A 26,726-nucleotide genomic window follows, 5' to 3' on the forward strand; every position below is an offset into this window, starting at 1 on the left:
GTGTCCAACATAAATGATGCTATTTAAAAAATAAAATAAAAAATAGAAACGTGCAGAGGTTGAATCACTTCTCAGCTTTAATAAGTCTCTGGTGTCAATGTCCAGTATTAAACAGCTCAATGCAGCGTACAGGTGTCCTAGCAGCGCCACCTTTTGGCAAATCAAATGGTATTACCATGTTACTTATAACAGTACTATATAAAAATGTTATATATACATTATACACACAATAAAAATACTCAAAATATATTTACGCATGGTAGGTCTATGCGTTGATGTGTAATACTTCAAACATTTTGCAAAAGAATATTTCAAACATCAAAGTAAAAATGACTTGCATGTTGATATACTATTTTCAGCATCATTTATAGTAAATAAAAATATCAGGATATCACTGAAATTCAAGGACCTGTAGCTTTTGCCGTGTACAGCTTCCCCATCAAGTTTTTCACAGTTAGCTGATTTCTCCACATATTGTTTTCAGGTTACATTTGTGACTCTGCAGGTGTTTAGTCTCATCTACTGATACCATAATTAGTATGACAGCTGCATCTGCAAGTCATATTATAGTGACTGCATGTATCCTGATTTAAATAGTGTATCATGCTTCCCACATGATTTCCTTCTTGAGTGAACTACTGCCCCTCTTTATTGAGGTGTGACACATTTAATGCCCATTGATAACATCCATCAGGCCTGACAACACAGTCCTTATTATATACTTTCAGGTGCTTATTTCTAAGACTTGGAAGTGACAAAAAACAAGAAATGATCTTCAAAGAGTTGATTCATTTCATATTGTATTTATATTATTATCTGCACTTAGAAGCTGCTAAAATGACCTTTCAGGTGACCTCTCAGGTGAAGCATTTTTGTGAATCTTGCCCATGGTTACTTCAAAATGGCTGCAGGCCAGGCCTGCCTGTTGTCTCCTCTACTGCCATAGTATATTCAGTCTGCTCAAGTTCATATACATATACATCTGATTGCTAATATGATAATATTATGCAACAATAACACCACTGTGTTCCATTATTAAAATAACAAGTTGTTAAAGGCGTAACATGGGAGTTAACAGTGGGACTCTTGGACAGTCTTTCAATCTGTCTAATATTTGATTCCTTGCAAAACGTAGAGAGGGACGCAGAAGACAGAAACACCTAGGAAGGCCGGGTGCACGTGGAAGGTGGGTGTGTCGCCATGTCTCAACAGAGGGAATGTTTTGGTCCAACTTCCTGCTTGAAAACAGTCTGATTGTTATGCAGGTTTTGGATTGGATGTTTTCATGAGAGAAAGATTTGGTCAATTACTCTGGTTGCCGAATGGAGGGAACTCGTTCTCGTCGTCCAGGCAGACGGGGCCCTCGGCAAACTCGTGCTCTGGGATGACATCACCCTTCTCGACTCCACCGTCCTCAGAGTAACCTGGGAAGAGACGGAGGAGGAAGAGAAGGTCTTTGTGACCAGGAGCCATTTGAGAAGTTTTGAGGAAACCATTTCTAAGATTAACAACTAATTTGAAGAAACATATATTACTTTGCAGCATCTCCATGTTTAAAGCAAATTTCTGGAGTTGCATAACAATATTTAACACTTCAAAACATATAGTACGAACAGCTAGAGTAATAGAGTGCACAGTAGGGTTTAAGAAGTAACTCATACCTATCCAGTTAAATGTTTTGATTAGGAATACTGTACCCGTGAGAGTGGTGGAGGAGGGCGGGGTTGAAGGGAGAGCCACAGTGGCAGCGTACGATTGGCTGGCTGGTTGGGGAGAGACATCCTCTGGATTCTCCTCTGCCTTCTGTTTCTACCTGCTCCTCGCTGGAGTCAAACATCCTGCACGGACAGAGAAGACAAAGACGTAACGACAGCGTAGCACCCAACTCACCGGGAGAAAACAAGCTTAAACCAAAGCCACACCGTGTTTACATGTCGACATTAATGCCCGATGCAGCTCACTAAGACGTACACACACCTGTGTTTCTGGATCTGGACGCACTCGCCACCATCCTGTGGATCCACATTATAAATGTAGAGACACCCGTCTGAGGACGCCACCAGCAGGCGAGGGAGCTTCTGAATCCTGACAAACATAACATACACACACACACACACACACACACTGTGTATTCACAACACATAGACACACCTCTTGAAAAACATCCCTCTCTCGTCATGCTGGGCCTTACGTAGCGAGGGCGCTGATGTTCTTGAGGCCGAACATGTTGAGTCGCACTGTGGCGAAGGCTCTGTCCTGATGCATCATGTCGGACACCTGGCTGGGCAAGTAGGTGCTGGCTGCTGTGAACATTTTGCCCATGTATGCCGACCATGTAGGAGACTCCTCGTCTAGACTGGAAGGAAACCACGTGGGTCAGAGTTAATGGTGCCAACAGGAGGTAATCACCACTGGAGACATTCAGATTTCTTTCTGCAACGCTGGATTTTACATACTAAGATACTCGGTTGAAAGTCATAGAAAAACTAATGGATTGCTTTACATCTGAAATACAGCAGAGGGTGCTGGTCCTTTCATGCACTGTCCTTTTCTGAACTATGCAAGGTTCAGAAAAGGACAGTGCAGACTTCTAATACAGAGGAATCACTTGTTACTGTAAGACTGGAACATTTCACCAGAGAGTTTTTATTTTTAAGTCTGCAAATAACAGGCTTTATTTTGATCTGGGTGAAAGAACCAGCTTTATTACACATATCTAAGTTAGTCTTAGCTGGTTAGTTAAAACAAAGCAGTGAATTATCAAACAAGTAGAAACAAACCGTGTGTGTGTGTGTGTGTGTGTGTGTGTTTACCTTGGGCTGTGCTGCTCCAGTTTAAAGATATGGACTGTCTCAGTGTTGCTGGAGGCGCACAGGAACTGGGCGTCGGCGCTGAAGGACAATGAACTAATGCTAACATATCTGACACCGACAAGAGACGAAAAGAATAAAAGAGTTATGATTAGATGCACATTTTTATTAAAGAAATACATGGACATAATATATTTTAAAGAAATATCTATTCACTAGACCACATTTAGCCAATGTGACTCTCTCCCTCTGTTTTTTAAATAAAAAATGATCACAACACCTAGTGTGTGTGTGTGTGTGTGTGTGTGTGTGTCACGGCATCAACAGTGTCTCTGAGTCTAATGTTTCCCCTCGTCTTAATCACAATGTCCTTATCGCTGATACTTGGTCATTGACACTGGAAGCGGCCCAGTGCGTTCACAACCAACTGCCATCGGTACCGAGCAGCAGGAGATGTCTTACTCACTTGAGCAGACTGCTGAGTAATCGGAGGGTCATTTAAACTGCTGACCGACCTTCTGTCACCTCTCTGTCACACAACCGCAACAAATCCTCGTGTCCACGGTGTGCTTGTTAATACGTTCTCACTGAAATATAGGGAAATTGTGAGCGCTAACCTTTTCATGCCTCTACGGAATTCAAACAGTCTCTGTCCTTCAGGAACGCTGAAGACTCTGATAACGGTGCCCTGTAGAGGAGAACGTGGTCAGACAGAAGCTGGTGGCCGATGAAACGGAAGGAGGGATGAAAGGAATGCCCACCTTCTCTGAAGCGCTGGCCAGTTTGGTGCCAGAGCCATTGAAGGTGAGGGCCGCCAGGGGACTGTCGTGGGCTTGGATCAGCGTCAGGGTGCTCTAAAGGGACGAATACATTTCTAAGGACATCGGCACCACGCTGCTTGTCCCCATGGGTTTTTTTTCCCCGAGAGACATGACAACAGCTGCAATTGTTTTCCTTTGCTGCTATGTTAGAGTTTAATGTGGCCTCACCAGGTTGTTGGCGTCGTAGACGGTGATCTCTCCGATGGTAGCGCTTCCCGGGTACGCCAGGTAGGAGTTACTGTGGTTGACGGAGAGCGCACAAAGACCTACAAAGGAGCACAGCGGAGGATAAAGGCACTCTTCTTTTTCTTCCTCGTTTTGATTTGCCTGTCTTTATTCTTCGCCACACACCTATTGGGACAGTTTGTGCCAGTTGCTTTACAATGGCGCTACACACACGTGTCATCTGTGTGGGTCTAATATGTGTCAAGTACGGTCCTGTTCCATCATAAGACTACTTTGGCACTGTGCACCCTCGCAAGTAGCGTTAATGCAACGCTATGCACATTAAAATAGTGCCGGTATGACCAGTAGCTCCACGTGGCTAATATTAGCAAAAGTGTTCTACAAATGACGACACTGACTCCGTCATGCAGGCTTTAGGATTCCTCTCTGCCTGTGCTACTGTTGCACTATGTGTGATAGCATTTTGCATTATCCTGTAAATGTCACTTGTGGCCATAGTGGCTTCTATTCAGTCTACAGATATATGTAGAACAGCTTGTACCTGTGGGGTTGGTGGGTGTGTTTAGCAGGGTTTTGAGTAGTTTCATGTCTTTGATATTGTGGATGTAGACCGACTCCTCCAAGCACACCACCAGCCGCTGAGGTGACAGTGACAGACGGAGAGATCAAGATACATTGACACAATATAACATGGCACAATCCAGAAGCAACTACTTTGAAGGATTACGGGTATAGAAAGAGCTTTTTTTCCCCGTCGTCACCTGTCTGTTGAGCCGGACGGAGAGGATGTTGTTGGAGTAGCTGTAGTTACAAATCTCGGTGCCTTTCTTGAAGTGGTAAACGTTCATTCGCCGTGGCATGGACAGACTGACCACCACCACCAGGCTGCTGGAGAACAGCCGCTCCACGATATAAACGTCCTGACACTCTACTGGGAGAGGGACGAGTGAAAGACCTTGGATACGGATCGCATGCTTTGACTCAGATAAAGCCGGTGCAGTGAATGCAAATACCTTTACAAATTCCTGCACTTAAATAACAAGTGACAGTGGCTTTACTGCTATCATGCTCAGCTACCAAACCACGTTAGCTACACATAATATGGAAACTGTCAGTCCCTCGACAAGGAGGGCAGTATTGAACTCAAACTTCCTCCAAACTTTTATTGAAGATTAGGACATTTCCTGTGTCTACCCTCTCCATGCAGAGGAGCAACCATGTTGCCGTTGTCTGACCAAAGTGACCACAGCTCAAATAAATAGTCTTCAATCACTAATGTCGCCTTGGCACAATGTACTGACTGTATATGTATGACTGGATGTGTAGCCGTGTCTGCATTATACGGCATTATACACTTCCTGTCACCTTAACCTTTAGGGACTACTGCAGAGAGCAAAGCACAGTGTTCATCTCACCTCCCTCGTGGATGCAGTCCAGCTTGTCCACAGCAGTGACTGAGAAGAGGCGGTAGCCGGTCTTGGTGCCCACCGACAGAGAACTTTAATAAAAACATAAACACTTTAATTACCATTTTTAATTACATAGGACAAATTACACACACACACACACAATACCAACATTTGCTGTCAACGTTTTGATACACGTATAGTCTACCATTGTTGCAGTACAATAATCCCATAAAACCACTTTATTTGTTTGGTATTACTCAAACAGATTATTGAATGGCTTTGGGTAAAAGGAATTGCTTGCTATTAAAAATAATCCACTGAACACACATACAATCCCTCGTGTAGCACTGCACAGAACAGAGTCAAATATATACATAATGGATGCTATACGCCTGAGCTGAGAGAACTTCTCTACAGTATTAATAAGTGAACCATCATTTGACATACATGTAGCATGAGGCCAATGTGTGCTGACCTGGTCCAGGTCAGCACTCATCCGCGGATGTCATCTATGTCAGGGTTTCTTCCAGACTATCTCATCTTGTTAAATCACCACAGCTGTAATGCATCTCCCATTAAAATATGTTAATATCCCCCAAGGAAGCTTGCATGGTTGAAGTTGAAATAACACAATGTCAGAGAGATAAGACTGTTGACTGTTTGTCCACCGGCTTAGTTTTACCATCAGAGCCACTGGATTTGTTTGTTATAGTTAATAAACCCTAAACATGGGTCAGTGGAATAGAGTCAAACAACAATGACACAGGGACCTCTGACAATATAACTATAACCTGAATACTAAACTATTATGGTAATATTATGGTATGTCCAGAAGAAGGTATTATAGAAACGTACGTGGCACAATGTAGTGGCTGTTTTCAATCGATTGCATTACGTTGTGTCTTATTACACAACAGCGAGAAGGTTCGTTACTAATTGTCTAGTTTAATGTTCACCGGGCCTCCTTCACATATGGATCATCTAGAAGTTATCCTGCCTACAGAAGCTCTGGTTTCACTTTGGACGCACGCGCACACAACCCTGATTGTTGGCGATATTACCAAGAGTGACAGAAAATAAACCGGTTTATGTAAATGTGACTGTAAATAATTATGCAACAGTCAGATTGAGTTCATGCTGGGCCCGGCCCGCAGGTCGCTTACGTGGTGTCCTGGTTAAACGAGGCGCAGATGAAGGCTCGGTGCACATCGGTGCCGTCCGGTGCGTCCTGGGGCTCCTGGACTCCATCGGAGTCACCAAATCCCCCGTCCTCCTGCTGGTCGAGGTTGGTTGGCCTCGGACTCGGGTCGATCCCGCCGGAACCCGCTTCCCTCCTCTGCCCCCGACTCCAAGCGCCACGCTCACACTCTTCAGGGAGAGGAATGTCCCGGCAGACTGGCTCAGATGGCACACAGCTCACGCCGAGTCAACTATCCCAAATTTGAACAGGACAAAAGATCAACGAGTCCACCTCCTTAATGAGCCGCTTCCCTTGGGTCAGTCGACACTGTTGTTATTATGTTATTAACTTCCAATGTCCACACAGCAAAACAAAAACAGCTGATGGGTGGATGCGTCATTTTGAGGTGCGTGCTGATTGGCTGGTGGAACCATGTTGACCCTCCTTTTCGGTATTTCCATTGGTCGAGCTGTTTAGAGCCTCAAGTTGATTTGACACACAAGTTGTCAATACAACAAGAGACGCCCATTAGCAGAAAATACAGTTGATTGGCCAATTACACGTTCAGGCTTGTCACGAGGAATTGTTTTCATGATTTCATTGGATGAACCACGTGTCAAGCTTTTCTTACTGCTTGTCGGTGCAGCAACACACCAACGACCCTGGAGAGATGTGCAACTGCTAAATAAAGCTATTCTGGTGTTTTTTACTGCTTTATTGTTGTCGATTAGAATATTATGTTGTTTTGTTTTTGACTTGCCTTTAGGTAGATTTATTTTTGTATACGTTTATGTTTGCATAGCTTACCCAAATACAGGTGTTAAATAGTTTCCCTGAATTTGTATATATTTATTAGGCCACAGAAAATAGATAATCTTAGGAACCCTTTACATAGCATATCTTTATTAATTATGTCGCTCCTTGTCAGTGTTGAAGGTAAAGTACGTATTGTTTTCTTTTCCTTTAATTCAATTGATTCACATGCTTCCATTATATGTTACTTTACTGCATATCATAGAGACATACTACGTTTTACTCCATGATCAGTTTATCAAATGCTGCTTTATTATAGATTAAACTACCCAATATTATATACATTCATTAAATTAGCTGTATTTCGACCAGCCACAATGTTACAATACTGCTTGGAAAAAAAGGTATCGGTAATAATATTATATATAATACTATAATTGTGGCAGGGGTCATATTTCTGTTTAATTACATTTGTACATCATGTTGAAAATCAAAAGAAGTTAATGCACACTGCAGTGAACCGGGAGATCTAAATAAAGACAACACTGAGAGATTCCTGTTATCAGGCTAATTTTTAATCAGATTTTTTTCTTCTTCTCAATTCTAAACTATTTCCTTGACGTCACGGTTTCCGTGTGGTCTCCTTTAAGGTTGCCAGGGGTTACGAGTTTACATGTCAGAACTAGGAGTATTGACGTCAGTGACGGCCGTTGATTGGCTCTCAGCCGTATCCGGTGGGGCAGCGGTCCAGGGCTCGGGAAAAAAATCGAAGCGAGGAGGATCTGGTAACGGTACGCTTTGAGAAATATCATCCATCCGAGTCGCTATCGAAGGGCTCGGCAGGAATTTACAGTTTCTTGTGAGTATTTGCGTTTCTCCAGTTCATCTATCATATGACCTCTGGATAGGTGAAATTTGTTTCCTCCGTCTCTCGTTTGTTTATGATAGAACTCAAGATGGCGTCATTGGAGGAGAGCTTTGCCTTTGCACCGAGCTAGCCAGCTAGGCATCAAACTAGACACACTGTTTCACATAACGTCGGCCAAAGACGGTTACGCAAACGTATAAATCAGAACGTATTCACACATTTGGTGTTTACTGGTTCTTATAATTTAGGGCAGGTAGCGTTTCCGTGTCAGTCTGTTTGCTGTAAGTTATTTGGTTGCAGCCGTCAGCCTCCTCATGAAGCCTTCCTGACCTAGACGGTGTTACAGACGGGGCATTTGCTTCACACTGTCTCTTAAAGGGGATAACATTTACTCAATTTGTAAACCATTAGATGCGTTATCATCATCATCCATCCTCCAGCATAGCCCTTTGTCACTTTTTCAGCAAGGTCATTTGTGCATCCCAGTGTTTTCTCTAATTTAATTGACAGCCAGCTTCTGAGTAGACGGCAGAGGTTATGCTGCAGCTCACTAACTGAATCAGAAAATGTACACGTTAGTCATAAACGTTCACTACCTGCAATATTTGAACACAAATGTAATGGTAATATATGCCAGAAAATCCCTGTTGTTGAGTCTAGTCTCATCTCTGTATTGATCTCTCCTGGTTGGAAAACAGTATAATTTGTTACTTCGGTTATAGGTTTAGATTAAAGCCTGCAAAGTTTGAACTGTGAGTGTAGTTAGTTGCATGAAGGTTGTGTCAGCCTCAGCTTTGATAACATGACCAGTAATCTCTGCTGGGCCTAGTCAGATTAGAAATGAGCCAAAGCCTATTATACTAATGCACTTGCATGATACTTTTGCAAAGACAGGATGGATCCGTCTGTTTGTTTAATCTTTAACTCAAAAAAAAAAAAAATGCACATGTTGGTTACATGAGGCCTTCCTGTTTTCGACAGCTTGATCAAGCTCAGAGCTATCTGAAGAAGCCTATATCAGGCTGATCACATGATCTGGGATCTGTCGGGCTATTTGGCTCAGTAGCAGCATTGTGTCCTGCATTTGCTTTTTATGGTTTGTTTCCAGACAATTGATTATCTGACCTTCATTTCACAATTTTCACCAAAAAAAATGGCCTTGTGTATGATGATGTTTCTTTGATAGCTTCTTTCAGGCTGGTGGAAATAGTCAAGTTGTTTTGAGTAAATAAACTCATTCCTAGTTTGTTGTTTGTGGTCAGATCTGTGTGATCACATCATATGACCTGTTTTCACTGCTGACACTAAGCAACACTTGGTCTCCTTAGTACCGAACAACACCCCATCTCTCTGTGCCTTCACACTCTGGTTCTATTTTTCTCACATTCTTACGTTTTCTGTCCGTCCATTTCTCATCACGACACACAATCACCCCTACTCGGTTCTGCTCTCTGGTAATCCTGTGACTCCACGTTGTGCAGAGATGATCTGAAACTATGCTCCTTTCCCCCCCGTTACTGTCCACTTTTAACCAGTAAAAAGGTTAAAGGTCACAGAGCAGGGTTGTGGTTGTGGTCATGGCGTCTGGAAGTACGAGCAGCGAGGAGGAGCGGAGCCTGAGGGAGTGTGAGCAGTACGTGCAGAAACACAACATCCAACAGCTGCTGAAGGACTGCATTGTCCAGCTGTGCACCTCCAGGCCGGACAGGCCCATGGCCTTCCTCAGGGAGTACTTCGAGAGGCTGGAGAAGGTTTGTGTCCGTGCTTTTTGTTTGTCCTTATTGGTCAGTGGGCAGAAGGCAGATCATTATATACTCCTATATTACACCAGACAGTTACTGTTTCATAAGTCAGCTGATAATTGCCATCATAAACTGTAAGTACACTTGGTCAGGCTATATTTCCTTTTTATATCTCTGGTGAAAAACAACAACACATGACACAGTGGATGTCAACGATGAAGCAATTTCTTATTTAGCCCAAAGCACTTTATTTTTCTGTGGTGTCAGATAATAATGTTTTGCTTTAAAGCTTCTATAACTTTTTAACTTTTGATTTATTTTTGTCATCAATGTGTTTTGAGAACAACACCTTTGCTTAGAAACAAGTAGGAATAACAAAAACATGTTTGTAACATTAAGAGCAAGCTAATTAGCTTTCTAACTGGCATGCCTTTTATTGTTTCCTCTTTTCGGTTGTTTCTGTGTGCTGCTCACTCTGTAACGAGTCAACACAAGTTTTGTATACAGTACACACATGCTTTGGACAGGATTTTGGACTTCCCGAGTGTACATTTACACTTTGTTCAAGCTTGTGAAAGCCATGTTAAAAATCAAATTCGACATTCATCAAAAGTATCAGTAAAAAGTGGCAAAGTTAGTGATGCTTGATTTAAACAATTTATTAAATTCAGTTTAGACATACTGCCAACATAATTATTTACATTCCACATTACCACACTACAATGAATTGTTTGCAAAAGTGAACTAGAGCTTGTATGCTATCTACAGCTAGAAAGATGCTCCTATCTAGCTAATATCTAACTAGCCTACTAATTCGAGGTAGAGGTTATTTTAGAATTCTTTTCAGAGTAATTTATAGATTATTATCATCTTGTAAATTACTAGATTTATTCAGATTAGTAGTGCATTAAATTAAACACTTAACATGGTTTTCATTGAAAAATAGTTTTGTATTTGGTGCTTTATGTTGCACTTTATTGCCCAAAAAATGCTTTTATAAATGGCCAATGACTTAACTTAGAGAGGAACTGCAGCCACTTAAAACCTCAATCCCCTTCTCTCTCCTCCAGGAGGAGGCCAAGCAGATCCAGAACCAGCAGAAGGCCAGCAGCTCCCGTTCAGACTCACGTGATGAGGAGGTGTCTCCACCCATGAACCCTGTGGTAAAGGGTCGCCGGCGGAGAGGAGCCTTCAGCGCGGAGGTCTACACAGAGGAGGACGCCGCCTCATATGTCAGAAAGGTAGACATGCACGTGTGCAAGCAAAGACGAGAGTGTCGCAACACCTAAATCTACATCAACAATCTGATGCTATCGGTATTATGAGAAGTCCTGTGATATCGTTGTGCGGTTTTATTAAGGTCATTCCAAAAGACTACAAGACGATGGCAGCCTTGGCCAAAGCTATTGAAAAGAATGTGCTCTTCTCACACCTGGACGACAATGAGAGGAGGTACCTGTTGTTTTTTTGTTTAAAAAAAAAAAGAAAGGCTTTATTGATACATTTAGCTAATTGTGTAAATGTGTTCAGCTGATCAACCCACAAATCTGCTCCTTTCCAGTGACATATTTGATGCAATGTTTCCAGTCACCTACATCGCTGGGGAAACGGTTATTTTGCAGGGTAGGACGACATCTTTTCAGTGATTTTATGTTAATCCAAATCCTGGCATGTCCTCGTGTGTTGCTAACGGTGTTGTTGTCCACCCCCCAGGTGACGAAGGTGACAATTTCTATGTTATCGACCAAGGGGAGATGGATGTGAGTGTCCGACCCTCGTCATAATTTGCAGGAAATGTTTTTGATTTTTTGTTGTCGTCACGTTTACATTTTAACACCTTGGTGTCCACGCCACTAATGTGACAGGTGTATGTGAACAATGAATGGGTGACCAGCATCGGGGAGGGAGGCAGCTTCGGAGAGCTGGCCCTGATATACGGCACCCCGAGGGCGGCCACAGTTAGAGCCAAGACCAATGTCAAGCTGTGGGGCATCGACAGAGACAGCTACAGGAGAATACTTATGGTAAGGAGACATTATTAGCATGTGGGTCTGTAATGCACAGGTTGGGAAATGTTTGTCATTAATCGCAACACAAATATCTTTCCCTTCAGGGAAGCACTTTGAGAAAGAGGAAGATGTACGAGGAATTCCTCAGGAAAGTGTCCATTTTAGGTGAGTTCATTTTTTTAATATCAGCCTCAACCCAAAACTTAGAAATAGAAGAGAGAGCATGTAACTTGTGTTTTGTTGCTAAGATTAAAATAACCTGAAAGGGTTTGCTAAAAATATCTCGCCTGAAAAGAAAAAACAAAATGGGTTCTAAACTATTCCTCAGGAGTATTCTGTGTTCTCCCCCTTTTCAGAGTCTCTTGACAAATGGGAGCGTCTGACAGTCGCTGACGCTTTGGAGCCCGTCCAGTTTGAGGATGGACAGAAGATTGTTGTGCAGGGAGAGCCAGGAGATGAATTCTTCATCATCTTAGAAGTATATTTATGATAAATAACTTTCCCATGTCTTTTATACATGCGGTGTCTGTCACAGTACCTTGATTTGACCTTTGCACTCTCAAGTTTAATTAGTTCTATAATTGGCTGTTTGCCGAGTTACATCAAACGGTTATGAGGTGTCGGAGACACTTGATCCATGTGACTGTTTCATATTCCCAGCTCTTTAAACTAGTACAACATTGTTATTCATACATACAGCGGGATGGGAAACTCCCCTTCAATACATATTTGATCTTTGAACTGAAACAATTAGTCGGCAAATTGATTAGTTGATCAAAAGAAAATTAATTTATAACTATTTTGATCATCAAATTAAGAAAATGCAACAATGTGACTAAATACTGGCTCCCTGTTCTCTAATATGTCAATTTGTTTTGGTATTACATTTCTGTTAACTAACTATATGAAAACGTCAACTATGATGCGCAATTCATTTATGATTTTAAAGATAAAAAAGAAGACATTTTGGAGACAAAATAATCGATTAATTGATCATGATAATAATCGTTAGTGTTAAATGTATTCTTTATTAATGGTGTTAAACTGCTTTAATCGAGTCAGAGAGTCTATATGTCTGGTTTTCTACTTTTTCTAAGTTAAGTTGTTTAATTGATTTGAAAGCTTCGTCTCAATATTGAATGTGATCACATTGTCATAAAAAACACACATGCTTATGTAATGTGTAACTAATGCAAGATTCACAAAGATTTAATGAATGAATGCAAAATGCATCATGAATTCCTGTAGCTCACCATCAAGAAATTAAAGAGTTAATATGATCAGTTAACTGCTTAATAGGCTTTAAACTCACATTTATTATAAAGTGGTACCAGTTATTTTCAAACCTATTTGCGTGATTATGTCACTAAAGTCAAGTGTGTGTGTGTGTGTGTGTGTGTCTCTCTCAGGGTTCTGCAGCTGTGTTGCAGCGTCGCTCAGAGAACGAGGAGTTCGTGGAGGTGGGGCGATTAGGACCCTCTGACTACTTCGGTAAGAACTCGTCACAACACTTTTTTAAATGTCATACTTGATAGTAGTCTGCGGTGCTGTTCTAAGTAAAAACGCCAAGTCCTTCCGTTTCTACGTGGCTAAAGCATTTCTGCTGTATTCCTCCAGGTGAGATCGCTCTGCTGATGAACCGTCCCCGCGCTGCCACCGTGGTCGCCCGCGGCCCCTTGAAGTGCGTGAAGCTCGACCGGCCTCGCTTTGAGCGCGTCCTGGGTCCCTGTTCAGACATTCTCAAACGTAACATCCAACAGTATAACAGCTTCGTCTCGCTGTCTGTCTGAAGGGGCGTCTCTCTCCCCACCCCCACCCCCTTCCACCATCTCCCTCCTTTCTCCTTTTAGACCCCGGGTCCACCAATGCAATTTGCTTTTTTTTGTCACTTTCTTCTTCTTTCAGTTGGCTTTTCTCCCTTTTTTTTCTTCTGTTTTTGTTTCACACACAAAGATAATTTAGTTGTTGCCAGCCGTCACACTGAGGTGACTTTCAGCCATTCACCAGCGCTTGTACCAGCTGCTGTACGCTACCTTGTAGGCACAGTTACATCACACGTTACTACCTATGTTATATATGTATTTGCTGGTTACGCTTTCTTTTTAGACTGAAACGCAAAGCAGAATTGTTAAAAGATCTGAAAGACATTAGGTTCTCAGACTGATGAGACGGGACAATCACACTTTACATGGCGCTTTTGGTGAATTTGTTGCAGATGTATGTTGAGGGTTGATGGAAAAGGACTTCTTCTTCCCCGTTAAAGAGTTTTCTTTTTGACACTGGTCAGCCTGATTAGACCAGAACCCAGAAACTGTAAAAAAAAGCAGGAAGAATATAGGATCACTTTAAATTTTATCAGACGTTTTTAAGGTTTTAGCTATATGATCGTTGTGCTCCTCTTGTTGTTTTTGGTTACCTTTTGATTGGCACGATGAGACGGTGCCGAGTCTGTTTTGCTTAGTTGGAGAGAGCTTGTACAACTTCCGGTTACTATTTCATTGTGCAGCTACCAGGCTAGTGCCAAACGTTTATTATTGTCACAAGGCAAAGATGCATAGCCGTGGAAATGCAATTTGGAGCTCCAAACAGGAAGTAGTTATTACCCATAGTGTCCTCTTAATCTATAGAACGACCATACAAGAGCTGCCTTGACTACTCTGAGGGAAAAAAATAAGGATAAAAGAAAGGAAAAAAAACAAACGAGTATTAAGTGTATTTCAGTATTCAATTATTTTTAGTATATACCAAATAACTTGGTCACTCTTCTGCTATGGTTTGTAATCAAAATGTTATCATCGTATAGTTAAAACGATCATAGTTATATTATCATCATTGACTAAATGATAAACTTATGGTTTGGAGTGATGGTAAGCTTAAAAAAAACATGTTTAACTGTCTTTTGTAAACACTTATTTTTCCATAAATTCTATTTTAGGTGTCCAGTGCCACAAAGTAAATAAATGCTCCTTCTTGTCAACTGACAAAAACAGTATGTAATCATATTGTGTAAAGCGTCATGGGTTCAAACTTTTTAAAAATAGATCAAATGGTTTATTGAAGTGAAGTCTTGAAAAAGCAAGAAGGTTAATGGATTTCAGGACACCTGAAGTATTTATGTATTAAAGCATCACAGGTGAGCTGGCGGGCAGAGTGAGCAGATATGTATTTAAAACTAGTGTCATTGCTTATTGCCTGTTGAAAAGGTGGCTGTCTTTTCATCAGAGTAGCTTGTGATCTGTTCTCTATGCTTACTTGGCATGATGTTTTAGGCATCCAGTGATCCGGTATGAATGGAAGCGTGTATTTAGAAGAAAAAAAAAGAAGAAGAAAAAAAAAAAAAAACTGCAGTTGTGTGCAGAAGCAGGAACTTTGTCAAATATTTGGTTTGTTTCTCCCTAGCTTAACTGCTTCATGACTATTTAGATGGCATACAATGTTTAAATCTGTGTGTGTGTGTGTGTGTGTGTGTTTTCTTTTTTAAAGATCTTTACCAAATCACAAAATGTTGACTTCTGGATTATAGGCTTAACTCTTCATTCCTGCCTCACTTGTCTGTTACCAGAAATGACATAGAACCAGTCATGTTTCTGCTTTGTCTCATTCGGAGCACCGGGATGCGCTTGGAATTGAGATGTTTGTTTGTTTGTATGTCCAAAAAGATTTGATTTTGGTGCCGATTTGAAGGGGAGCCAGGTTAGTGAGAAGACACGAGTAATATGTATGTTTCTTTACAGTTAAATTGATCATCTTCATCTGATCCTTATCCTGATCCACAGGAAATGACTCCGTTAGGGGCGTGGGTTTGACTCACCTTTTATCGAAATATTGTTTTTGTGTATATAGCAGCATCATTGGTTTTATTTTCAAATGTTTAGCCACACTGCAATTGTCCCGGTTTGCCTTAGCTTACCTAACCTGGGCTTACGGTAGTCGTCAGTCACTCCTGCTAGCCCGACCTTCAGTGAGTTTGTTAGGTCTGCAGCGCAGAGAGCTGCAGGCGATCAGAGGACCATTCTTTTTCTATTCTACCCTGTATTCAGTTTGACCTCCTGTATGTGCAAAGATGTTTATCCTTTTGGTATAGATTGTTCCAGATGGCAGTTTAAGCAATAAAAAAGTTTAAAAAGATTGACCTGTTCATCTGGCTTCGTCCTTTTATGTTGCACCTTTTGGCTGTGTTACTGCAGTTGTAATGTTGGTTCCAGTTCAGTTCAGTCTCTCCCTCCTACTTCTGTAACTGGCTTTTGATTTAACTGCTTCAAGCTCACTAATATTGGGTTTGGACATGTAATATGACATCTGTCCACCAGGGGGAGACATGTTGCTGCAGAAAAGCCTTGCACCAAATGTACTGTAAGTCTGGTATATTTTACTCTATGAACACATTTAAAAGTGAAACTTTTAGGAGAGAAGATTTATTTCTAAACATGCTACGTCTGGTTAATAATACTTTATATCACACAGTGTTTCATTTTAAGAGGATTGTTAGACATTTTAGGTAGATTTACCATGCTGTGATATTTTTAAATAATGAGCAGAAGTTTTAAGTTATTAACAAATGTACTAGCTCTGGGGAAACTACCAACATTTACCACATTAAAATGGTTGCTATTAGTTATTTGGAGTTGGATAAGATCAGTCTGTTCCTTCCCTAATCTGTCATCCTTAATTCTTGACAGGGGTTTAACATTTTAAATCCTGTTGCTATGTTTTAGTGAAGACATGCTGTGGAATGAAGGTGTTTACCTGCGGCAGAGAGCACATTGTATGAGCTCACTGCTCATCGGCCTCCCTGCCTGCCCGGTCAGGCTGATGTCTGACTTTCTTTTGGCATCCCAAAGACCTCTTAAAAATAGTTGTGGACGTTCATCTTACTTTACATCACACGGAGAGACCTGGAACGTATCGGGATTGTTGGATAAGAACAAAGAAAGTAACGAAGGCCAAAAGCTCAAACGCATTCACGGTAAACCGTTGGCTCGGTTCAGAATTATTACGGTGGCATGATATCACACGTACTTCTCTGTTGCTTTAGGTTAGCCACGACTCTGTCTCAGCCTGTTTGAGCTGACTGATGTGTTAAACCTCTTTTAAACACGCTAATGAGACAGAAAGATTACATGTCTGGAACTCGAGGCCGAGGGAACCAAATGGCAGGTTTAACTGCACTTTTCTCACACAAATGCATCGACGCATAAACTTAACACTTCTGTTACTTGTGGGTGATCATTTATGTTCAAAATAACTTTATTTATCATTATTACATCACATGGACACACACATCTTTATTTCAGTGATCACAATATTCACCAGCATTCATTTTGATAAACAACGCATCCAGTGCATGGCAGCTCTATCTTGTGAATATGAACTCCATTGCTGATTTTGAGGCATATCACTTTAATTTCAGGTATCAAAGAAAGCTCCTGTATTCAATCCTGTACACTTTTACAGCTTTTGGGCTTTTAAAATATATCTCTATTGAAATGTATCAACTCCAAACCTAGCTGATGGTGTAGTTGGACATGAAGAGTGAGAGCTCTGTCATAAAATGCACCCATGGGGGAATTTATGACCCTGATAGAAGGAAATTAAACTAAAAGACAGGGCTCCCTCTGTGACAGGAATCTGCAATGTTTAAAGTCCCACAATGAGATTCCTTCCTTCTCTGAAGATTTCACAGCGTTTTCCATTCACGGCTTGTTCCTTAAAACCATCTGAGCCTTGTTTGCTCACTGCGCTTCATCGTGAAGTCGACGAAGAAGAGCGACAGCCCTTTCCTACAGTGTTAGCTGTCCTTTCCCTTCTCTCCGGCGGCGGCCTGAGGTCTCGCTGTGGATTTGACAAAGTCCTTGGCGATCACCTCGTCCTCGCCCAGCCTCCGGACGCAGCGCTGGACCGTTCTTAGGACCTTCTGTAACCTGCGGTCCAGCGCTAAGAGGTGGGGCTCTGTCAGGATCGGCTGTAAAGGGTCTCCCTCCAGGGACTCCCTCATCACATCGCTGAGTCTCAACTCTGGTTGGGCCAGAAGTTGGAGCCGCATCAGTGTGGAGCTCTTTATCCTGAGGAGGAGAGAAGACACCACGCGTCCCTTATTCCTTTGTAAATGTGAACATCTTATGCATAAACTGCTCGTATAACTGCAAATGTGATTCCACAACCAAATACGTTGTTTCCGCTGCACCGTACATTATACTCACATGCAGCACTGAGTTAATGGAGCCAGGATAGACAGCTCATCTTGAGAGTGCTTCCCAAACCTGAGCACAAGATGCGATAAGGAAGTCAAACCATGGCGGTTAAGTTCACAATCATCACATCACGTTTGTTGTCTTACCCTTTGGCGTTGTCCAAGTGGAGGAGGAACCCTTCGTCCCCAAATTTCGTAAAAATTTCGTAGTGGTGCCGGTCCATGTTGCCTGTGACATAGGGACAACTTTATAGAAAGATTGTTTCTGAGGGTAAACGTTCTGGGGCTTATGTGAGTAATAGGTGCTGAGGTGGCATAAAATACTTGTGAGGAAGTCGAAGATGGACATGTCGATGATGTTGAGGAGCCTGTTGCCTGAGTTATAGGGATACAGCTGCTTTATGGTGTCACAGTAGAAGGGGTTCACTTCCCACCTTTGAACAAAAAGACAAACATTACATCATCAAAAGGAACTGTTTACTGCATTTGGATGTTTTGACCAGATGTGCGAAAAACAATTTGAGAAAACGCGATCTAAAATGAGCCCTCAGTTCATTTAGATTTTTTTTTTACATTATTCTAATGATGATGCTGATGAAACCTGCTAGCATATCTCCGTATGGAACAAAACAGGAAGAGGCTGTCCGTCTGACACAAACTGACTTCATTGGTTACAAAAGTAGTCTACTGTCGCCACAGTTGGATTACAGTCATCAAAAGACATTGCACCGTGCTGTACCTTTTAGCCAAAACATTTTCAACAGCATCCCTGTATTCATATCACAGGAGGTCAAATGCAAGTATTTCATCTCTAAAATAAGATGCTATTTCTCTTGAGTGAGGTCGAGGCCTTACTCTTCTCGCCCAGTGAAGGTGTAGGAGCGTATCCACGGGTTGGGGATGGAGATGCGGGGAGCGATGCTGAGGCCGGGCAGGTAGGCAGACAGGGAACCCTCCAGCAGGTCGGGTCCTCCGCACACCGCGTATTCAGTCTTACAGACGTACAGACACTTGGCAAAGAAACACGCGTTGTTCGCTGTTGGGAAGCAGAGGGAGATGGCAAAATGGGTTTCGTGTATAAATTACACGCTGTTCGATCAGCTCTAGCAACTGAAGAACATCAATCCAGAAAGGTCAAAATAGTAGGTTGCATTATTTAACCCCCTGTAAGACCACAAGTGGTCATCATCAACTGGCAAACATGTCCTTTGTTTACCTGGCGAGGTGAAGAAGACCGCTCGTAGGTCTTCGTTGTGGGTGACTTGGAGGACTTCTCCCGTAAGGTTCACCAGCCTGCCAGCCACCGGCGGCACCCTCCGGAAGTCAAGGATCCTACAAAAAGAAGCTTGGATAAGTTGATGAGATTCAGAAGAGAAACATCCATGAGAAATCTTCTTGTGCGAAGAAAAGTTTACAGTTCACACGGTTCATGCTGACGTGAATTGAATGTAAATGCACCGTGAACCCTGTCAAGGAGATGGCTCCCTTATCTCTTGTCTCCTCGCCTCATTTCACAGGTTCATTTCCACAGATTCTTATTAATGAATGTATCCCACTGACAGTCTCCACGCTGTGTGATTTCGCTGGCTGTCTTCACACACACACACACACACACACACACACACACACACACACTACCAAGAGCTTATACCTCCCCGAGGGCCGTATTGCAGTCATGTCTCGCAAACAGTAATCAAACAACAATCAGTGTGTGGAGCTGAATGTCTGTGTGGCAGATCCTCGCCTGGCGTTCCCCGGCTGCTGATTGCGAGCGAAGATGATAAGGGTTGGCAGCCAGAGAGAGCAACACACCAAATTAAAACTAGGAGAGCGCAGAGAAATGACCTGTCTGTTTGGGTTTGATGCCAGTAACGTGCATTTGAAAGACTAATAGATACTTAGAATATGAGCAGCATAAGGGCAGCGGAATATAATTATAGTGATTGTTTGAGTTGTTGACGTGGCGCTGCTGTCCGTCTTCTGTCTCGTGTGCTGAAGCGATGACTTATCATTGTGTGTGGCTTCTTAATGATACTGTCTAGCTCAGATGACGATGTCTCAGAGTGAATCACCTCACCTCAGCTAATGTGCAATTTCACAACGTGTGTGTGCGTGTGTGCGTGTGTGCGTGCGTGTGTGCGTGTGTGCGTGTGTGCGTGTGTGCGTGTGTGCGGGCGTGTTCTGCTGTTTGCTCATCGCCCGTCTGTGGTTTATACTGATCAGCTAGTTTGCAAATCCTGGGCTGGGCAAACATGTTGCAGTCTTTGCTGCGTGGTGGGTGATTTTATTGCACCAAGAGACGTAGTTTAATAATTTATAATGATTTGTTGAAAACTATTTTTTGTGTGTATGATTGCATGTTGTTTCTGTTCATCAATCGTAAGCTAACGACAATAATTTCCAAATCCTCTGCTTCGTGTAACTGTTACATTCTAATTTCGAAGTCACTGTGCTCCATGAAGAGACCGCTCAACGCTGGGCGTCGGCGATGCGCACAACGTTAAACGCTAAACCAGCTGATGCAGATGCGTGTAATAATGTTTACCATGTTCAGCATCTTAGTTAAGCGTATTGAGGGGGCTAAATAACGTTTGCAAATTCAACACTAAACATTGGAACACTGAGGATGATGGGAAATGTCATCAATTCAGGCATGTTAAACTGCTGTTCACACTTATTTAACAGCTCTGGAAGCCATACCATACCATGGTACTTGCTTCTTTACATTGGCATCACGTATTAAAGGCCCAAAGAAAAAACATTTGTTGCACTTTCAGTATGCACCACAGACATAACTGGGGCCAATAAAAGGACAGATGTTCAACAAAAACTAAAATTACCCACAAGCACAGGCCACCACTGCCGCATAAAATTCCCGAGAGACCACTTACGTACACAGTGTGTAACAAAGATGGTGGTAAAACAGGACAAACCATTAAGGGATAGTGCACATTCTGAGAGGAGAGGAGTGGCGTACCTGTCCAGGTGAAAGGCAGCAATCTCTGCATTGTGTCTCTGGAAATCAACAAAGTAGAAGACGTCTTCTGGAGTCTCCTCGTCCCTCTGCTGCCTGACACACACACACACACACACACACACACGCACGCACGCATGCACGCACGCACGCACGCACACACACACACACACACACACACACACAGACACACACACTATCGTCTTAGCAGAGACTATATGATTCAGCTGGACCCACTACTGTAATCAACGGATTGCAGAACCCCAGTGCCATACTTGTCCAAACACCTCACCTTCCTCGACACATAATCCATGTTTATTAAAGACCAGGGACTAAATCAAGTGTGGGTTCAGTCCTCACCTCATTGGTTTGAACATTGCTTTAGCAAAGTTTTGCATCTTCAGAGCCAGTTTCAGGTGATGTCCGCTGGGCTTCACAACTAGAGCAGAGACAGAAAGAGAAAGAAACTTAACATTATGTAGAAACTTGAACGATAGCTCGACAAAATCAGCATCGGGCAACTGAGTCGAGTATATTATGAAACCTTTTGGTAACGAGTGCTTATTCAGTCAACTTAAGTCTGCCTGTTTGGCTGACAAACCCCCTTTTACTGGAATAAACATGTTTGTTACGAGATGAGTGAAACTTTATCTTGTTAGATGAAACAGATGTTGACAAACTGCATAATTTGCAGTTGAAAAAAAGCTAATGAATCGGAATATATGTTATCGCAATATTTAAAAAAAGTTTTGAATTGCAATAAGATCGTATCGAGGGGCCTCTGGGGATTCCCACCACTCGTATTTGGGGTTTGGCTTAATGCTCCAGAGGCCAGTCCAAACTGCAAACCTTTCTACGTGTTGATCTGCCAGTTCCCTGTGATAAAGTAATTGGGGTTTGGCCACACAGCTCTCTCTCTCTCTCTCTCTCTCTCTCTGGCTGTATATTATGTCACAGCAGTTGGTCAGACTAACCACACACGCTGTCAAAGTACGGAGTATTATTAGTTAACAATCATATAAGCTTTACAATCACTGCTTTTCTTCTGGAAACGAATCAAACAGGACAAAACTGGCGTAAACGGCCCTGCTGGTCGTCGCTCCGTCTTTGGGCTGAAAGGATGAGAAAGTCTTCTGAGGTTACGTTTACGCAGACGAGACAGATTTATTTTGTTGCAATTCTTTTTGGCAGTGAACGGTGTTTGTGCGGTCAGCCACCTAACTGTGCTGGTCGGGCAAAGACTATAAAAAAAGCAGGCTGTATATAAAATGTGGAAGTCTGAAAATACTGAACAATGTGAGCTCTTTTCGCGATACAACAATGCTTTAATGTGCATACCTCTACTTGAAAAAGTATACTACAGCCTTTTCTTTACATGCTTTGTATCCAAACAGAAAACTGCATCATTACTCCATTCTCCATGCATGCTAGTTTTTGCTCAAATAACATAAATTCAAAGTGACTTTGTCTGTACATCTTTCAATGATCCATCCATCCATTTGCAGCGTTGCCTTGCTCAGAGGTAGGAGATGACAGCGTAGGTGGCTTCTGGTGTGTAGGTTGAAGCCTGCAAACGTTGGCTTCCCTCAGAGCGCGCAGACATCAAACATTTACTGTAATTAAGAGCTCTGCCTTTGAACACACGCCGGCCTTTTTTGCCCCAGAGCAAGTGTCTTACACAGACAGACAGACAAATCTGGATTTTGACGCCAAACGAAAAAAACAGAATCTTCGCTATCACAAAGGACGCAGTGTGTTTGTCTCCGACGGCGCCGACAAGCACGGCGAGAAACATAAAGGAGCCAGTCAGAGATCTAACACAAAGAAGATCATAACCCAAACAAATATATAGAAACCTAAGTGACCAGATACCTTGGGTACAATCACATGCTCCTTTTAGGGCCTTCTCATCTTGAGTGTAATCTGTAAGAGATAACGGTTCGTTAGCTCATAATGTGGCATTACACCGTCACATGGAGCATTTTAACATCAATGAATTTGGACACAGACAGAATATTAGCATCTCTAAGAGCCTCTGTAATCAAGCATCCACTAAGTCATACAACTGCCCTTTTACTATAGGCCTATGGCACAAAACATAAAGTACAACTAAATGGTACTTACTAATTACATCAAGCAATCACAAATCATGTTACTCTGACATGCATACAGTATATGTTTTGAATCCCAACTAAACATCCATCACCTGAGCTGACGACGGTCATGCTCTGCATGTCCTTTAGAAGTTGTGGGATAGCTGGGTCTTCGCGGGAGTACAGAGCGTAGCGGTTTATTCCCAGGTGGAACTCCAGCCAGCTGGCGCTGGGGTCGTAGGTCACTTTATGGGAAGTCAAAGTGATGTTGGAGAAAGCCGCTGCCTCGCTGTAGAGTTTCATATGTCTGAGGAGGAAGAAGCCACACAGAGGTTAACTGAAGGAGATGAATACACTAAAAAAATTGGGATACGTGTTGTCATACGTTTTTGTGCTGCAGTGTTGTGTATGCCATGTTACATAATAAAACAAAGTAGCTGACTGAAAGAGAGCAGGGCTTCTTGTTATGCTGTTGCTAAACCTGGATTGCCAAGCTTTAAATAAAAGAATTTACTGCTTGGGAATCACTTCTTACAACATTCTTTAAAAGCAGTGGTTTATTTTGGAAAGACCACAGATTTGGAACGGTACTTGGTGCCAGAAATCCATGGCAAAGTGCATTCAACAGGTTTTCTCAGCAGCAGCTCTTACAAGAATGTGTTTAAAATGAAAGAGGATATGTGCAACTACACGGGTTTGCAGGCATTTGTTGAATTTATTATACACACTCTGTTTTATAACTTGTTTTATTTCCCCTACGCCTCCTGTAGCCCAATTTGCTTTCACATATAGACATTTTATGAGTTGTCGTATGGGCTCTCTATTGTTTTCAACAGTAGTTGTACCAGCATTTTCAATTTCCACGGCCTCCTCTCCTCTCTGCTATACTTAAATCCTGAGCCACAATAATGTGAGACCAAAAACACTCACCACCACAACGTCTGTGGCTAGAGTGGCACCACATAGCCAGAGCTGACCACACTGAGTCTCCCAACCCAAACAAACTCCATCACGGGCTGCATAAAGTGCAGAGAAAATGGCGCAAATACCTATAAATATGATAGGAAGTGAAGGATCTAATCGGGACAATGGACAAGTGAAGACCAGACAGTGTAGACACACAACATAGCAAAGAGGAAGTGAAGAATGATTCATTAATAGTTTCTTGCAACATTTGCCAAACGAACATACACAGGTTGAGCAGAACATTTATTTGAAGCCCATTTCCTTTTTAACTACGATAATAAAAGCTGTCGTCACATGTTCATGTGAGCAGATGAAACGCTGACCTAGGTGTGTTAGTGTGTTGAGATGCTGTCGCAAGATTTTGCATGTCTTCAACAAGCCTTTGGGCTATCTATTGTTTTGGTGCACATTTAGGAAAGGCAGCCGAGAGAGGAGATCCATTGCTCATATTTCTTCTTATTTTCCAGCATGAGAGCCCATAACCTGTATCTCTCTGAGTGAGTGCACGTGCTTCACAAGCCAAGACGGCTACAGCTCCCACAGATTAAAATGGGCTTTAGCTGCTTTAAATCCTTGTTTACCTTAAAGAGAGCGTTCCCAGCTCTCAGGATAAGATGTTTGTGAGTGTTTTCTGCCACCAGCCCACTCGACATTGGACTTTTATGACGCACAGAATTGTCACATCCTGATGTCTCTCTGTGGGGGTACATCTGTTATCATGAACAAATGCACAAGTGTGTTTATGTGCATGGATATGTGTTTGTGCGTGACTACAGGTGGGTTTGGCCGTGACGCCGGTGACCCTGACCCGTGACCACAGTCAACCCCCAACGAGTCCTTTACACAATGAGATCTGTCAGCCAAAATGAACCCGCTCCTATTGTCGTTGAGCAACATAAGCCATGATAATTAGCAGCCGTCGTAAAATCAATGCACTGTGGACAAAATAAGCAATGTCCAAATGTGTTTTTTTTTTTTTTTTTTAAATCAAGAGAATGACACCAGAAACTGACCTTTCCCAGCGTGACATCTTCCTCCTGTAGTACTCCATCAGCTGCTCCACCTGCAGCAGCCTCTCCTCCGGCCCCAGCACCGGAGTCTGGATGTTGTACAGAGGGTGAGCAAACAGCCTTCTCAGCTTGGAGCCCCCATCAGCGGGTTCGGATGTGGTACCATCTAGAGGTGGCGCAGAAGTCCAGTTGGAGAGCTGCGGGGTGGCGAGCCCCCCGTGGCTGGGAAGGGTGAGGTTGATGGAACCACATGGACAAAAGTGTCCCGATCCCTGCCCCATGCCGCGCAGCTTTGGCAGGAGGATAAAGTAGAGGTCAGCAGAGAAGATGGCTGTGAGGGTCGCGGCTAGGAAGAGGCGGTCTCTCCTCATCATTTGAACACAGATAAAATTGTAGAAAGAGAAAGCTGAAGAACTATGTGCTGCTCCAGAGAGTGCGAGGCATCACTTGTAGTCTCCCACACAGTCAGCCAGGCAGTGGTTGGTCCAAGTCTGTCTCTTTCTCTTTTCTATCTGTGTGTTTCAGTCTGTTCCTTCCAGCCTTACTTCTCCTCCTCCTCCTCCTCCTCCTCCTCCTCCTCCCTTGGCAGCGACTGAAGAAAGAGTCGAGCCGAGAGCGAGCATGTGTTTGCAACAGCCACTGACAGTTTGGCTGCTTCCAGGGACCTGCCGCTCTTGGGACGAGAGCGCGAGAGAGTGTATTTGTGTGTGTGCAGGTATACACACACATCAAATGACAGGTTAGGAGATTGAGAGTGAGCGGGTTTAGAAAACACACACACTGTGAAGCAAAGGTCCTTGGGAGCAGGAAGGGGTGGAGACTGTGAACCTCTTCTTGTCACAGCAGATCTGAATGAAACCACGTCTGATGCAATGTGTGTGTGTGTGTGTGTGCGTGTGTACAGCTGCAGGTCCAAGTCCAGTTTTCATTCACGCATGTGTGAGTGTGTGTGTGTGTTTAAGTTGGCTGCCTTCCTCTCCAATTTTCTGGCAGGGGGATTGTGAGTGTGCATGTGTAGATTTAAAGGTGTAAAAGTGTGTGTGAAGTCTGTGTCAGCATGTGACTCGCCTTGACATCCCATGAAGGCGTGTAGACAAGGTTCCCTTCCCTCTGTCATCTCCTCAGCTCATCCTCATTAAAAGAGTCCTCTTTCACTCCATCAAATCTTCTCTCCCCCTCCCATCCCGTGCTGTCCTCCCTGCTTCAGACGTTCATCCTCTTTGCTCCTCTGCCATCTTTTCTCCCTCTCTCCTTCTCTTTTCCTTTCTCCTTTCTCCTCTCGCTCTCTCTTTTCTCCTGCTTTTTTTCCGCCACAGACGTCCAGTCTGTTTTGCTCTGGGCAAAGATTCCCAGCTGTACTTTCCTTCCTGCTGCAGTTCCCACACGAATCCCATCTTTTCTCCATGTCACGTCATGGACTACGGAGGGGACGCACATTCAGAAACACAACACAACTTCACATGAGGAACAGTTCACAGGCCACCTTTCCTTTCCTCTCTCCCTCTCTGATTCCTGTGAAAACATACAGTGTATAAATTACGATGGCTGTTTTTTTCCCCATTACGCCTCTAAAAGCCTAAGCAGCTTTGTACTAAAGCAATGAAGATCTCACAGGGCATTTCCCCGCCTGCATCTGCGCTGTTGTTACTGGTATTTTGGAACATCTGTCGTCTGTTTAGGTGTGTGTGTGTGAGAGAGCCTGGCAAAATTATGCA

At 42.9% G+C, this 26,726-nt stretch overlaps 3 protein-coding genes across 4 annotated transcripts; 1 reads left to right on the plus strand and 2 right to left on the minus strand.

Moving 5' to 3' along the window:
* Positions 1–55: 55 nt before the first annotated feature.
* LOC117748496 (WD repeat domain phosphoinositide-interacting protein 1-like) lies at positions 56–6,651 on the minus strand. The gene is given in 13 exon segments (XM_034558312.1): positions 56–1,424; positions 1,698–1,797; positions 1,799–1,838; positions 1,978–2,085; positions 2,192–2,356; positions 2,814–2,921; positions 3,428–3,498; positions 3,572–3,664; positions 3,800–3,897; positions 4,359–4,455; positions 4,579–4,748; positions 5,233–5,315; positions 6,390–6,651. Coding segments are annotated over 11 exon segments (1,101 nt in total). The 5' UTR covers positions 4,678–4,748; positions 5,233–5,315; positions 6,390–6,651; the 3' UTR covers positions 56–1,302.
* A 1,186-nt stretch (positions 6,652–7,837) lies between these two features.
* On the plus strand, positions 7,838–15,907 carry LOC117748532 (cAMP-dependent protein kinase type I-alpha regulatory subunit). Its single transcript, XM_034558364.1, has 11 exons — positions 7,838–8,018; positions 9,563–9,778; positions 10,840–11,010; positions 11,130–11,221; positions 11,331–11,392; positions 11,483–11,529; positions 11,635–11,793; positions 11,883–11,943; positions 12,135–12,256; positions 13,188–13,269; positions 13,396–15,907. Exons 2-11 carry the CDS (start codon positions 9,605–9,607, stop codon positions 13,566–13,568), a joined length of 1,143 nt encoding a protein of 380 aa, XP_034414255.1. The 5' UTR covers positions 7,838–8,018; positions 9,563–9,604; the 3' UTR covers positions 13,569–15,907.
* A 1,083-nt stretch (positions 15,908–16,990) lies between these two features.
* fam20a (FAM20A golgi associated secretory pathway pseudokinase) lies at positions 16,991–25,992 on the minus strand. 2 transcript variants are annotated; one of them, XM_034559481.1, is made up of 11 exons: positions 25,015–25,992; positions 23,149–23,342; positions 22,815–22,865; positions 21,303–21,381; positions 20,946–21,034; positions 19,185–19,313; positions 18,824–19,004; positions 18,293–18,402; positions 18,116–18,197; positions 17,979–18,038; positions 16,991–17,840 (listed from the first exon to the last, which is right to left on the minus strand). In XM_034559481.1, exons 1-11 carry the CDS (start codon positions 25,383–25,385, stop codon positions 17,567–17,569), a joined length of 1,620 nt encoding a protein of 539 aa, XP_034415372.1. In that variant the 5' UTR covers positions 25,386–25,992; the 3' UTR covers positions 16,991–17,566. The 2 variants fall into 2 exon arrangements, with proteins under 2 accessions (XP_034415372.1, XP_034415373.1); XM_034559482.1 differs by having other exon boundaries at positions 19,185–19,300; positions 20,946–21,038.
* Between the last annotated feature and the right edge of the window lie 734 nt (positions 25,993–26,726).

The sequence above is a fragment of the Cyclopterus lumpus genome, chromosome 19 (assembly GCF_009769545.1).
Source record: "Cyclopterus lumpus isolate fCycLum1 chromosome 19, fCycLum1.pri, whole genome shotgun sequence".
In the NCBI taxonomy this organism is placed as follows: Eukaryota; Metazoa; Chordata; class Actinopteri; order Perciformes; family Cyclopteridae; genus Cyclopterus; species Cyclopterus lumpus.

Excerpts from the sequence above, each read along its gene's own strand:
- LOC117748532 (XM_034558364.1), top strand. The coding sequence starts at position 9,605 with ATGGCGTCTGGAAGTACGAGCAGCGAGGAGGAGCGGAGCCTGAGGGAG. Across the intron at positions 11,393-11,482 it reads GGAAACGGTTATTTTGCAGG|GTGACGAAGGTGACAATTTC; the intron begins GTAGGACGACAT and ends TCCACCCCCCAG. Across the intron at positions 11,794-11,882 it reads GCTACAGGAGAATACTTATG|GGAAGCACTTTGAGAAAGAG; the intron begins GTAAGGAGACAT and ends CTTTCCCTTCAG.
- fam20a (XM_034559481.1), bottom strand. The coding sequence starts at position 25,385 with ATGATGAGGAGAGACCGCCTCTTCCTAGCCGCGACCCTCACAGCCATC. Across the intron at positions 19,314-20,945 it reads GCTGCCTTTCACCTGGACAG|CTTCTTTTTGTAGGATCCTT; the intron begins GTACGCCACTCC and ends AACTTATCCAAG. Across the intron at positions 18,403-18,823 it reads ACCTTCACTGGGCGAGAAGA|GTGGGAAGTGAACCCCTTCT; the intron begins GTAAGGCCTCGA and ends TTTTGTTCAAAG.